Here is a 13,707-nt window from a genome sequence, read left to right on the forward strand (position 1 = left end):
GGGCTCTCAGGGAAGGGGAGTGGACATCCACACCTTAGCAATCAGGTGCTCCCTTCCTACCCAAGGGACCCGTCCTCACCACAGATACCATGTGTTCCAAGCTAGGCTACTGCCTGCACAAAATTCAGCTCCATGGGAAAGAGGTGCTGGCACACGGCCAGGTCCCACCTCGTATCTCTAGGTATTACACAGCTGACGGATGCCCACTCTGAGTAGACAGGGAGAGAACTCTCAAGTGCCTCACTCAGCTCCCTGAGCGGTGTCTATCATGAAGCAAGCCTGTTTTCACCCCGGCAGCCGTCATCTACGGTGAAGAAAGAACTGGAGACTGCAGAGACTGCTAGGCCCTGCTTCTCTCCAGCAGAGCACAGGCTCCGAGAAGACATCACCTCCTCCCAGGGAGGTCCCTAACTCCACAGACCTGAACTCCCCACTGCAGCCAGCTGTCCGTGGGACAGAAGGTGCAGGTTCGCACCCCTGCTGAGGTCAGAAGGCAGGGAGGAAAAAGCCAAGAAGCTATCACTTTGCAAGGTTTTGCTTTGTTTGACAGCAGGTATGGGTTGAGGGGGCACACAGGCCTGACCCCCGTGTTCCGTTTGACCATGTGAGGAGACCCACGGCAGTGCTGGTGGTCCTGGGGGACCAGCCAGAAGAGCTCAGCCGGAACCACTGGCTTCGAGGCTTTGTGTTCATTTCGCCTTCGGCCCCTTCTCGATAGGCTTCCCGATGTCCTTCCCCCGGAGCTTGAGGCCTGAAACAAGCCAGCAAGATGCTGACCACTCTGCAGCTTTCTGCACCTAACCCAACCTCCCTGCAGTACTAGAGCGTCCCATCATTATTGTCTACTCGCATCCCAAGGCCTCCACATAGAGGGCTGCTTTCACACCTGATGTTAGAGTGTGGGCCAAGCATTTCAGAAAGTATTGAGGACCAGGCTGGCCATGGTGGCTCATTCCAGCAATCCCAGAGCTCAGGAGACTAAGGTAGGAGGACTGATGTGAGTTTGAGGCCAGCCTGAGCTACAGAGAGACTCTATATAAAAAATAAAATCTAAGCCAGACGTGGTGGTACACGCCTTTAATGCACATAGGAGGCAGAGGCAGGTGGATTTCTGTGAGTTCAAGGCCAGCCTTGTCTACATAGTGAGTTCCAGGACAGACAGAAAAAACCAAAATAATAAAATCTAGAAAGATGAGAAGGCAAACATCTTGGTATCTTGTCCCAGAAGAACTGGAACATTGCATTGGTCCTCCATGGAGGTTCACTGTGGAAGCATCGTGCCATGTAGGCACCCTGAGAACAGTGTGTTCTGGCTGGATGCTAGCTATAGAAAGACCCAACACACTGTTTCCATAGGGTTCTGGAGGCCCACCGATCCTCAAACCTTTAGGCAGGACTCTAGTAGTCTGGCCTCAAGAGGACAGGGGCCTGTCATCTTAGCCCTCGCCACCCCTTACAGAAGGGCAATGTCTTGTCCAAGACTGCCCGGGAAGACTCACCGATGGCTCTCTCAATTTTGCCCAAAACTTGGTTATTCGGAATGGCCCGTCCACTTTCATAGTCTGCGATGACTTGCGGCTTTTCATTGATTTTCTGAAGGAGAGATGCACCTTAGCCATACTAGCTCAGTAAGATGTGCTGCAGAAATCAGGGGAAGTGCCCACAGCCAGCCATCTTTGTTCCGGGTCCCTGGTGCCCCATACAGACAAGTCTTGTACAAGAGACAGCTATAGCTTCTCTGCCTTGGCTTTCCCAGAGGATCTGAGGTATGCTAGGGTGAGGTCCCAAAGCTACCATGCAGTGAGCCCACCTTCCCTGTCTGTCTAAGCACCTGTCGCCTGTCCCCACTCCACAGCTGCAAAAGCCTCACCGTGGCCAGGTCCTTCTGCGTCAGGCCCTTGCTCTGCCGTCCCCGCTGAATCACTTTGCCCACCTCCAGGGTCACCCTGTCATGATGCAGCTCCTCTGTCTCCCGGTCTAGCTTGGCTGTGTTCTTGGTAATGGAATGCTGCTTGTTCTGGCCAGCAGCCCCTGGAGACAATGTGAGCAGAGCAGAGCAAAGACAGCTTGCAGTCAGCACAGGGAAAAGGATTCTCAGATATAAAGCAGACTGACAGGGTCCCAGGCCCAGCTGACCTGGACTTCACAGACCTCAGGGCCCTGCATCTGAATCTTCCCTCAGTGGTGAGGACAAGGTGGAAAGTTATCAGTCCCTGCTGACCTCACACCACCCAGAGCTGCGCTAGCAGGTCAAGAATATTTCCCGGCTGCCCAGTAGCCAGCCAGTCTCTGCTCTTGACAGGCACCCGGGGACTACCCAACCATACCATCAGGCAAGCAATCCCATAGCACATCCTTGCTTTGCAAGTGCAAACTTGAGTACCTACATTTCTTGGATGTCTCCACATCTTCTCCTCGTCTCTGAGCTGCTAAGATGGCCTAGAAAACCAGAAAGTGGTTTTCAATCAAAATGAGCTTTGGGGGAGTGTGGAGCACAATTTAGGCAGCTGTCTGCCAACCATGTGCTACTAACTGTTCTAAAAGACTGATACACAGTGCTGGGAAAAGCAGTCCAAACTCACTACGAGAGCGTCTTCTCCCCCAACTCTAGTTTTACTTCCGTGTTTTTGGCTCTTCCATGGTCAATTTTAGTTCACAAACATTAAATTCCAGATAATAAACAATTCATAACTTACAATTTTGTATGTTCTGAGAAGTATGATGCAGTTTCGTACCATCCCCATTGAGACATAAACCATGTCTCTGTTCAGTTGTGTCCATGCTATGCAAGCTGCCTGCTTCTTACTCAACTACCCCACAACCTCTTTGGTTACCAAAACAGACTATGTTCAAGAAATCATGATGTAGGAGCCTAATGCTACCTAACAATGGCTATGTGATCCACATCGCTTTAGGAGAATCATTTAGATAATGTATCATTTCACACCATCCCTAAAAGCAGGGTGAGTGTAGGAACCTAAGAGAGAAACCACATTTGCACAGCTCTTATTATGGTACACTGTCATAACAGGTTTTTCCAAACATTTATTATGACTGGCTTTTTAAAAATGTGTTTATTTTTATTTTACATGTATGAGTGTTTACCTACATATATGTCTATGTGCCACATGCACACAGTGCCTGCAAAGGCCAAAAGAGGGTGTTGGATCCCCTATAACTGGATTTACGGACAGATGTAACCCATGTTGATACTTGCACATGAACCTGAGTCCTCTACAAGAGCAGCAAGTACTCTTTTTTTTTTTTTTTTTTTTTTGGTTTTTGGAGACAGGGTTTCTCTGTGGCTTTGGAGCCTGTCCTGGAACTCACTCTGTAGGCCAGGCTGGTCTCGAACTCACAGAGCTCCACCTGTTTCTGCCTCCCGAGTGCTGGGATTAAAGGCGTGCGCCACCACAGTCCGGCTGAGCAGCAAGCACTCTTAACCACTCTTAGCCATCACTCCAACCCTTATTACTATTTTTCACTGTGCCTAATTTATAAACTTTGCCCTGGTTATATATGAGTAGGAAAAAACAGCATATACAGGATTCAATACAACTCACTGTTACAGGCACCCACTGAGCAGTCTCAGAATGTGTCCCCAAAGAAATGGGGGTATACTATACACAAACTCAATACCTAAATATCCAGTTAATGTGCATTAAACTGCTAAAAGAAGCAACTCACTTCTACCCTAAGACAGGCTTGAACTGGGTGTGGTGGCACATGACTGTGATCCCAGCACTCAGGAGGCTCAGGCCAGTGTCAGCTCCGGGGCAAGACTTGCTCAGTATTAAATACACAAGGTCCTGGATTCAGTATCAGCACCACAATAAATAAGTCACGTGTGTGTGTGTGTGTGTGTGTGTGTGTACATATTACATATACACATATACATCCAAACACATATAAAAGCTAAGAAGTTCTTTATTGAAAATAAGCTATTTCTCATTCCTTTTCCAAGCTCTGCGATAAAGCAGGGAGGAGTGGAATGCTGGCCTGGCCTCCTAGGCCAGTATGGCTCCTACTGAGAGATGACACATCCCACAGAATGTTGTAGTCTCCCTGGAAACAGGGCCACTAACAGTGATGCTTGGGTCACAGTCACTGAGTATTAACATAATGTTTCAGAAAAGTGGCTTGTGAGCCATTCTCTGTGTAATACGTTCAGGCTTTCGACATACTTGTGACGACCCCAAGTTCCCTTGAAAAGAAAAGGACCGTGGATTTGGCTTTGACTAGACAGCAAATAAACCCAAAGCTGGTCAGTACTTGTCAAGGCAGCACAGCACTCCGGGGTCAGGAAAGCGGAGTGCACCTATGGAGAGCACACTAGGCCACAGGGGACCACCACTGCCTCAGACAGTACTCTATAAGCTGACATCACCAGGGCACCAAGCCACCTGTGATGCCAGCACAGGCTGATACCAGGAAAGGACCAAACCTTCAGCAACAAGACTGCCCCTGCTCCCCACCCCACGTTTAGTGACCAGCCAGATTCTCAGACCTACCTTACACCTGTCCTCGACCCAGTTTCCATCTCCCTCTAGGTCCCCACCCAGGCCTGTCCCAGTCCAGAGCTCAGGTCACATCCCATCCCCCAACCCCTGACCCTTGGCCCAGCCTCGCCCAGGTCAGCTGCCCTCTGCCCCAGTCTTTTTACCCTACTTGGTTCCCCCCAGTCGTCCCACAAGGTCCCCCACCCTCGTCGGTTCCGTTCCAGTCCCCACCCACTGCCGGATTCCCCAAACTCGGCCCAGAGACCGCAGCGCACCGCGCGGCCCCGCAGCTCCCCGCCGCCCCCCGCTGGCTGGGCACCTGCTTAGACTTGGCCTGTGCGGCCGTGGGGCCCTTCTTGCGCAGCACCGTCACGGTGTCCCAGTCGCTCTCAGCCATGGCGTGGCGGGGGCGGCGGTCCGTCCGGCGGCTCAGGCAGCTGCTCGAGACCCGGCGCGGCGACGCGACGTCCCTTCGTCGCCTCCCCGCTTCCGGCGCCTGCGCCGCGGTTCCGCCCCTGACTCTCATTGGTCGGTGGCCCACTTCCCGAGCGTCGCGGCCAATCGGAGTCGGGCTAGTCTGGGGACCCGCCGGGACCGCCCCCGGGCGACTCATGGAAGGCGAAGTCTGATCTTCGCGGCTGATCTAGTCCTGCGTCTGTGGGGGACACGAAGGGAAGAGCGCCGGGGCCGGGAAGAACATGGGGGCCAAAGGGAACGGAGAGGGACCTTAGAGGAGAGGAGAGGAGAGGGGAGGGGAGGACCTAAGACAGTGGGAACCCTGAGAGAAGAGAGTGGGGGACCCCGACTGGAGGGGAGAACCTGAGAGAAGAGTAGGGACCTGTAGGGGAGCTGGGGGCGGAGGGAAGGAGCACGGAAGTCGGAGAGGATGGAGAGGGGCGCGGGCGAACCCGCCCCCCCCCAAGCTAGTACAGGTACTGTACTAGTGGAGAGAAGGCAGTCCAGAGCCTGCTGATGCCAGCGGGTCTGCACTACATTGCTTCTGAGCAGACTGTGCCAACACTAGTCGGTACACTGGCACACGCGTCTTCCAGGCCACGCCTTCGGGGTCCTGAGATAGAATTCAGGTTCAGATTCCATTGTGCTGTGTAGCTTTGCACTGTACCAGCAGTTTGAAGAGCTGTTCCTTTGGAGGTAAAGGTGTGCTGGGGGAGCGGGTAGAAGGGGTGGGGAGGGAAGGGGAACAGCAGTTGGCAAATTTCGTGAGGCCTGAAACATGTGAACCCTAGATGACTTTCTTTGGGATACAGGAAAACAAAATCGGTTTAAAAGTAAAAACTCATTAGGGCAGTGGTGGTGCACGCATTTAATCCCAGCACTCACGAGGTAGAAGCAGACAGATCTCTGTGGGTTCAAGGCCAGCCTGGTCTAGATCGAGTTACACAGATCAAGGCTACACAGATAACCCGTGTCTTGCAATAAACAACACACCTTTATAACACCAATACTTGGGAGGTGGAGACAGGAGGATCCGAAGGTCAAGGTTCTCTTTAGCTACACAGCAAGTTTGAGGCTACCCAGAGCTACTTGAAACCCTGCTTGGAGGAGTCAAAAATGATTATAGAGGGGCTTCAGTGGTTAAGAGCATTTGCTGCTTTTGCAGAGTACCCAAGAATACCAACTCCGTGGGATTGATGCCCTCTTCTGGCACATGTGGTATACAGATCCTGTAAAGGCAAAATGCCCATACACATAAAACAAAATTAAACACACACACGTTTGTGGGGGTGAGGGGTGATGTTTTGTCTTTTTTTGAGACAGGCTCTGTGTACTAGCCTGGAATTCACTATGTAGACCAGGCTGACCTGGACCTGCTTCTGCCTTCCAACTGCTGGGAAGGAAGGAAGCTGACTGCGTCATTTTCGTAGTGCCTGACCAGGTTTCTCCATCAATATCAGCATTAGCTTAAGAAAGCTCAGGACTTCTCACTGATGAGCTCACTGGTAGGAGACACAACATACAGGTTTGGACCCTGTCTTACAGTTTCTATCGCTGCACCAAAACACCTTGACCAAAAATCAAGCTGGGGAGGAAAGAGGTTATTTGGCTTGCACATCCAGATCATAGTCCATCACTGGAGGAAGTCAAAACGAACTCAAGCAGGGCTGGAACCTGGATACAGGAGCTGATGTAGAGGCCATGGAGGGGAGCTGCTTACTGACTTGCTTTTCATGGCTTGCTCAGCCCACCTTCTTAGAGAACCCAGGACCACCTGCTCAGGGGTGGCACCACAGGCCATGATCAGGGCCCTCCCCTATTGATCCTTAATTGAGAAAACGTCTTACAGCTGGAGGCCTTTCCTCAAATGAGGCTCCTTCCTCTCTAATCTCTAGCTTATGTCAAGTTGACACACACAACTAGCCAGTACAGTCGCTGATGAAACTAGAATTCTGCTAAACACAAGTTCATCGATAAAAAACATCCATAGTGTAGTAAATTGTATTTGCATCTTCAGTGAGACAGGTTTTTGTCTGCTTTGTGTTTTGGGAACAGGGTCTCACTATGTAGCTCAGCCTGGCCTCCTCCTCTCAGCCTCCTGAATGTTGGCAACACAGGTGAGTGCCTGGCTGAGAAGAGTGTTCCTTTTTTCTTTTGCATTTTTAATTTTTTAAAATTTTTTTTTGGTTTTTCGAGACAGGGTTTCTTTGTGTAGCTTTGGAGCATATTCTGGCTGGCCTCAAACTCACAGAGATCCACCTGCCTCTGCTGACCGAGTGCTGGGATTAAAGGTGTGCGCCACTAACACCCGGCCTCTTTTGCTTTTTTGTTTGTTTGTTTGTTTGTTTGTTTGTTTGTCTTCGAGACAGGGTTTCTCTGTGGCTTTGGAGGCTGTCCTGGAACTCACTTGGTAGTCCAGACTGGTCTCGAACTCACAGAGATCCGTCTGCCTCTGCCTCCCGAGTGCTGGGATTAAAGGCGTGCGCCACCAACGCCCGGCTTCTCTTTTGCATTTTTTAAATAGATTTTATTTACTTGTTATGTATACAGCATTCTGCCTGCATGTACACCTCCAGGCCAGAAGAGGGCACCAGATCTCCTTATAGATGGTTGTGATCCACCGTGTGGTTGCTGAGAATTGAACTCAGGATCTCTGAAAGAGCAACCAGTGTTCTTATCCTCTGAGCCATTTCTCCAGCCCTTCTTTTGCATTTTAAAATTTATTTTGTGCGTGCACTCGTGGGTGGAGGACTGCACATGAGTAATGTGCTGCACTTCCGAGGACAGCTTTTGGGAGCCGTTCTCTTCCCCCACATGGATCCTGGAGATAGAACTCGAGTCATCAGGCTTGCAGCAGGTATTTTAATCTTCTGAGCCGTCTCGCCAGCCTGAGAATTTTAATTCTTTTCAGCTGGGGGCGGTATCAGCTCTGCTTAATCCTGTAACTTGGATGATTGATTGGGAAAGACTCACCACTGGCCTGGCATGTGCCAACCCCCCTTTCCCTTTCGCTTCTAGCTGAAGTGCCAAGCACTGTAAGGCGTTCTCAGCAGACATTCCTGTCCATGGCCATCTTTTTTTTTTAAAGATTTTATTTATTTATTATGAATACAACATCCTGCCTCTACATATGTCTGCACGCCAGGAGAGGGCTTCAGATCTCATTACGGATGGTTGTGAGCCACCATGTGGTTGCTGGGAATTGAACTCAGGACCTCTGGAAGAGCAGTCAGTGCTCTTAACCGCTGAGCCGTCTCTCCAGCCCTCCATGGCCATCTTAACACGTTCTTAGCTGTGCGCCACAAATACACACAGTCATTCCAAACTGTTGGATCCAAGAGAGTGAAATGAGAGAGGGGTCCACCTAGACATCTATTACAGGCCTTAATTTAAAGAATTGTGGTCCAATACTCTATTTGGTGTTTGATACGCATGAACGCATTAGGAGGCATCTCCAAGGCTATGAGTGAACTCTGCAAGAACAGCTGAACCGGGTCCATGGTGTATCTGCTCCAAGGCTTAGGCTTGGAGGGGACTCTCTCCATCCCCTACCGTTGTTCAAGAGGGGCATTGTCCCACATGGCTCTCATCAGGAATCCAGTCCTGGCCGGGCGGTGGTGGCGCACGCCTTTAATCCCAGCACTCGGGAGGCAGAGGCAGGCGGATCTCTGTGAGTTCGAGGCCGGGCTGGACCGATAGCCTCCGAAACAATACAGAGAAACCCTGTCTCGTAAAAACCAAAAAAAAAAAAAAAAAAAAAGGAATCCAGTCCTGATGTCTCCGCCAAGTCCTTGCCCCCTACCCTTTAGGCTCAGATAGATGCCGTGAGGCTCCTCCTTTTCTCTCTGTGGAGTCACTAAGCACTTTCAATCCCAGCTCAGGGGCTTCCAGTGTGTTCCGGGCTCAGAGGCTGCTGCTTTGGAGAGGAGCCTCAGCAGCTGGCATGGGAAACTATATCTCCAGAGACAGTGAGTCCTGTGTTCACAGCATTTAATATAAGCAGGTTGCTAGCATTGGTCACCTAATCATCACACATTTCTGTAGCCTACTGGGACACAAATTAAATTGGTGATTTACTTATTCCTTTCAGGACCGGAGTCCTCTCCAACATCATTTCTCTTCGGCCTGAATACCCACACTCTTCCCCCACCTTTTTTTTGTTGTTGTTAAGTCAGAGAGTAAACATTGGATGTCATCCTCGGTTGCTTTCTACTTAAATTTGTAAGACACAGTCTCACTGAACCTGGAGCGCTACTAGACGGACTGTCCAGAAATCCCTAGGGTTCTTCCCGTTGTCCACCTCCCCAGCACTGACTGGGTTGTAAGTGCCCAGTGCCTATGTGGCTGCTAGGGATCTGAACTCAGGTCCTCGGGCTTTCATGGCAACTGCTTTACTGAGTGACCATTTCTCCAGTCCACCATCCCTCTCTTTCCTTCCCTTCTTCTCCCTCCCTACCATTAAGCCATACCCTAGGACAACATGCATAGTTTGTGTTAATATATGAGCTTTGTGTTATGCTAATTGTGTCGTGTCTTAAAATAATCTTGTGTGGGAAAAATCAGTATAGTTAAAGGATACCACAGCATTACAAAACGTGGAAAGATAATTGTATGAATCAATGATAGGATTGAGATGCAGTTCGGAAACAGGCTGGAAGTAAGCCCGTTTCTTTAAAAATCTATGACGATTTTTTATTTATTTATTTTAGCACTTTTTATTATATAAATTAGAAACAAGCTTGCTTCCCATGTCAGTCCCAGTTCCCTCTCCCTCCCCTCCACGCCCACTCCCATCACCAGCCCCCCCAGACCCCACCCAATCCCCACTCCATTCCCCAGGGAGGGTAAGGCCCTCTAGAGTAGATTTTCATTTATTTTTGAGACAGAATATCACTAAGTATCTCTGGCTGTCCTGGAGCTCACAGTGATTCACCTGCCTCTGCAGCAGGCTTTTTCTTTCACATTTGTCTGTAGCAACTCCCAAATCATGACACGGAGACTTATTATTAGTTTTGAAAGCCTGACATAGCTTAGGCTCGTTCCTGACTAGCTCTTTAAACTTAAATTAACCTGTTTCTCTTTATCTACCTTTTGCCTTGGGCTTTTTGCTTTTCTTTCCTTCTGTATATCTTACACTGCTTCTCGTGTCTGGCTGGTGGCTGCCTTGGTGGCCCCAGGTGTCTCCCTGGTTCTCTCCTCTCCTCTTTTGTTCATCCTCTTGAGCCTACGATTTTTCTTCCCAGACTTATTCTGTCTGCCTGCCATCCCTGCCTCTCTCTCTCTCCTGCCTAGCTATTAACCATTCAGCTTTTCATTAGATCATTCAGGTGCCTTCGGCAGGCAAGTTGAAACAAATGCAACACATCTTTACACAATTAAAGTAATATTCCACCACATAAACAAATGTAGCATATCTTTACATAGCTAAATATTCCACAACATGCCTCTGCCTCCCAAGATTGTTTATTTTTAACTTGGGGGTATATGGGGTGGTGGTGGGTGTTGTGCACGTGAGTGCAGTGCCTATAGAAGCCAGAAGAGGGTGTCAGATCCCCCCTGGACCTGGAGTTACAGGCAGCATCATAGTTTGCCAATGCAGCTGCTCCTGCCGACCCGGGCTCTGCCTTTGACCTCCTCAGCACAGCAAAATCACCATACTGTGCTTGGTCTCCACCTCCCTGTGAGGGTATTGGTGAAGTGTTCTAAACGGGAAGCCAGAGAGAACATAGGCGACCTGAGCTGTCCCCCGTCTCTCTGATTCTCAGTTCTGCACTGCCTGCTGCCCAATGCTGTAAGACAGTGGCTTCCATACCGTGTCAATTCTCTATAGTTGCTCATGGTGGGCAGTCTGAGACCTAACACTGTGTTATGTAGCTGTTTCCTCTGGGTTCCCATGATCGCTAGTACCTTGAAGCAGAGATGCTGCGATCACCCACAGAAGACCCTCAGGAGATTAGAGCTATTACCATTCCCTCATGTAGAGACAATGCTAATAGGCCCCTTCTTGATGTATAAGCGAACAGCTGCTGGGGAGGTATTCATTGGTGGTATAACTGTCTGTGAGTTGCACAAGGTCTTTCTGGTAATAGAGCTGCCCTTGAATCACCCGCACTCCTGTACATGACCCTAATAAACTAATTGTGCACCAAAATGGACTTGGGCGGAATTTTTTTCTTTGCCATTGCTCGCTACCTTGAGGGTGAATGATGGTATTGTGTGAACTTTCCCTGGGAGACATCTCTCGGTGTCTACTCACACCAAATAAGGCACCACAAGAAAGGGAGGTACAATTCCACTAAAGTCCAACTTGGCAAACCATTGAGTTTATTGGGTACTTACAAAGCACGGGTGAGTGGTTACTTAGAGGAGAAAATCCCAAAACAGCTATAAAAGTCTCATACAGCATGGATAATGACTTCTTATGGCGGTGTGGATGGAGTCTCCTCTCAGTTAACCTTCCACATTATACATTCTAGCACCTCCTGAGAACAAAAGACCATGTCCATCTGGGACAGAGTCGCATATATCTGGCAGGCGTTGAAGGAAGGAGGGGCTGAGCTCTCAGGTCTGTGACCATCCCCACCCAATCCTTCTACGGGGGGGGGGGGGGGGAGGATAGCAATAGTCCCAATCTTGAGGCTCACCTGTGAGTCGTCCCAGCTGTCTCTGATGCAGGTGATCAAGGCTACTATGCTTGAAGGATAGCATCCTACAATAGGAGCCCCTATGGAGAATGCGATATGGAGGGCCGGGGACCCAGCTCCCACAGGTGGAAAGGAGCCCCTGGGATCTCTTGAGAACTGAGGTGACATATGGCTGCATGGCCGTGGGTGGACGACTCCAGTTGCTGGGTCTGAGTGGGAGCAGAGCTGGTACAGGTGTATGGCTAACAGTGCCCTGTGGAGTCCCACTCACCTGTCAGACGCCAAGAAGATCCTGTCCACAGCCTTTTCACTGCTACCGCTCCAGTTTCCTCTCTGGCCGGCAGGTGGCAGACTTGCTGTTGCCTGAGAAGCTAGGAAGACCTAGGCTCTGCCCATCATCTAACACCCAGTCAGTGTGAATGAATGACATAACTGGGTCCTGGACCACATGGGTCAGAGGTCAGAAGTGCTACCGTTACATCTTGTACAGATGATGGTCGTGAGAACCAGGGGTCACCAGGAAAGACAGAAGCTGGTGCTGCCGGCAAAGGGTTGCAGCCGGGCTGGGCCTCTTCAGGACCCATGGAAAGCCAGATGCAGGAGTTCACTTCTGTAGTCCCAGCATGACTGCGGCAAGACAGGAGGCAGAGGCAAGAGAATTGCTGGAAGCTTACCAGGCAGCTAGTCCAGTCCAAGTTAGCAGGCGAATGAGAGAGCCTGTCTCAAGGTGGAAGGTGAGAAAAGCCACCCAAGGTTGTGCTCTGACCTCCATACACACTGTGGTACACACTGTCCTGCCCAGTCACCACAGTCCACCCCAACAAGCCCTGTCAGCACCTGAGGTCCCAACCTGTTTGAATGTGTCACCCCAACCATCTTCAGCACAAATGCCACCGTGCCCCATGCAGAGTCAAAGGCTCTACTGAAGATGGGTTTCTTGACTAATCCCGATACTTGAGGAGTAAGCAGGTGCTGTGTGGGTTCTCCTGAGTTTGCCCAAGGGACACCACCAACCTCTGCCTGGCCATCAGTGGTTGTCTTGCTGGGTAACTTTTGCTTTCTTTTTAGCAGGAAGGAACCCACATGGGAATCCCCTGAGCTGTCCAACAATTACAGTGACTCACCTCTTTCCCAGCCAGTGAGTGAGGTGAGTCCCCAGGATGTCACCCAGTTCTTTGCTGGTAGGTGGGGCAGTGGTGAGGCCACTTCCCATTCGGGACACCTCCCATCTCTTGACCTGGTCTAACTCTGTATGCAATCTGCACACCAGTGCCTCCCCCCAAAAGTGCACAAAAAATCTCAAAAGTAGAGAAGTCTAAAGGGCAGCATTGGCCCAGTAGACTACAGTTAAGGTTACCATGGTAATGTCAATTTCTGGCTCGGCTGCCATTAAGGGCAGAGGGCAGTGTCTTGCTGGTGAAATTTTTGGTGGATGTGGGTGAGGGGAGGCCTGGAGGAAAGACCAGACATGCATTTTTTCCCTCATGGAGCAGATGCTCTGCTGTAAGTGAGCCTACTTTCTCTCAAGCTAGGCTGCTAGCTTCTCAGGATGCCCTCCGGCCTCGCAGGAGCTGCCTGGAGGAAATACCTCCTCACACTTGTAGAGCTGAGTCCTGCAGGTGAGGACTCACTAGTGTAAGTGAGCCCCGTGGTTGCTTGGGACAAACAGGCTCTAGGAAGCTAACTGACCCAGTGGCCACCTGAGTTTTATCAGAAGAGGACAACCTTGCTGTCATGTTGGTGGAATTCCTGGTTCAGTCAGGAGAATTCCAACCCCTAAGGAAGTAAGAGTGCAGTCAGCGAGGCCGGGGCGGTAGCCCTGCCTTTACCAAGTTTTCACAGCCACGGGGGATCTCATCGTTAGTTACCAGGATCTCACCTGGATGCCCCTCAGCTCCCTAGTCCTGCAGTCTCATGGGATCACTAATGTAGCTACTGGGGTCAGAGCCTGTTCTGCCATCCCTAGTCAGACATGCTCGGTCACTTGTCCTCAATAAACCAATTAAAGAGAAAAATCACCAGTGAAAAGCAAAAAGGATTTATTCAATGTGCCCACATTAGAAAGAAAGACAGATTCGGTAACACAGCCTCCTCCACGTCTACCTTCA

The 13,707-nt window shown here is 50.3% G+C and overlaps 1 protein-coding gene across 1 annotated transcript; it reads right to left on the minus strand.

The window, feature by feature from the left end:
- Positions 1-519: 519 nt before the first annotated feature.
- Edf1 (endothelial differentiation related factor 1) lies at positions 520-4,984 on the minus strand. Its single transcript, XM_005083679.4, has 5 exons — positions 4,819-4,984; positions 2,388-2,439; positions 1,871-2,031; positions 1,500-1,593; positions 520-751 (listed from the first exon to the last, which is right to left on the minus strand). Exons 1-5 carry the CDS (start codon positions 4,894-4,896, stop codon positions 690-692), a joined length of 447 nt encoding a protein of 148 aa, XP_005083736.1. The 5' UTR covers positions 4,897-4,984; the 3' UTR covers positions 520-689.
- Positions 4,985-13,707: the final 8,723 nt, after the last annotated feature.

Source organism: Mesocricetus auratus, unplaced genomic scaffold, assembly GCF_017639785.1.
Source record: "Mesocricetus auratus isolate SY011 unplaced genomic scaffold, BCM_Maur_2.0 Super-Scaffold_100004, whole genome shotgun sequence".
NCBI classification, from domain to species: Eukaryota; Metazoa; Chordata; class Mammalia; order Rodentia; family Cricetidae; genus Mesocricetus; species Mesocricetus auratus.

Bases quoted from the DNA above. Each gene is read 5' to 3' on its own strand.
- Edf1 (XM_005083679.4), bottom strand. From the start codon at position 4,896: ATGGCTGAGAGCGACTGGGACACCGTGACGGTGCTGCGCAAGAAGGGC. The intron at 1,594-1,870 runs GTGAGGCTTTTG...TCTCTCCTTCAG, and splicing joins CGCAGAAGGACCTGGCCACG to AAAATCAATGAAAAGCCGCA. The intron at 752-1,499 runs GTGAGTCTTCCC...GGCTTGTTTCAG, and splicing joins CAAAATTGAGAGAGCCATCG to GCCTCAAGCTCCGGGGGAAG.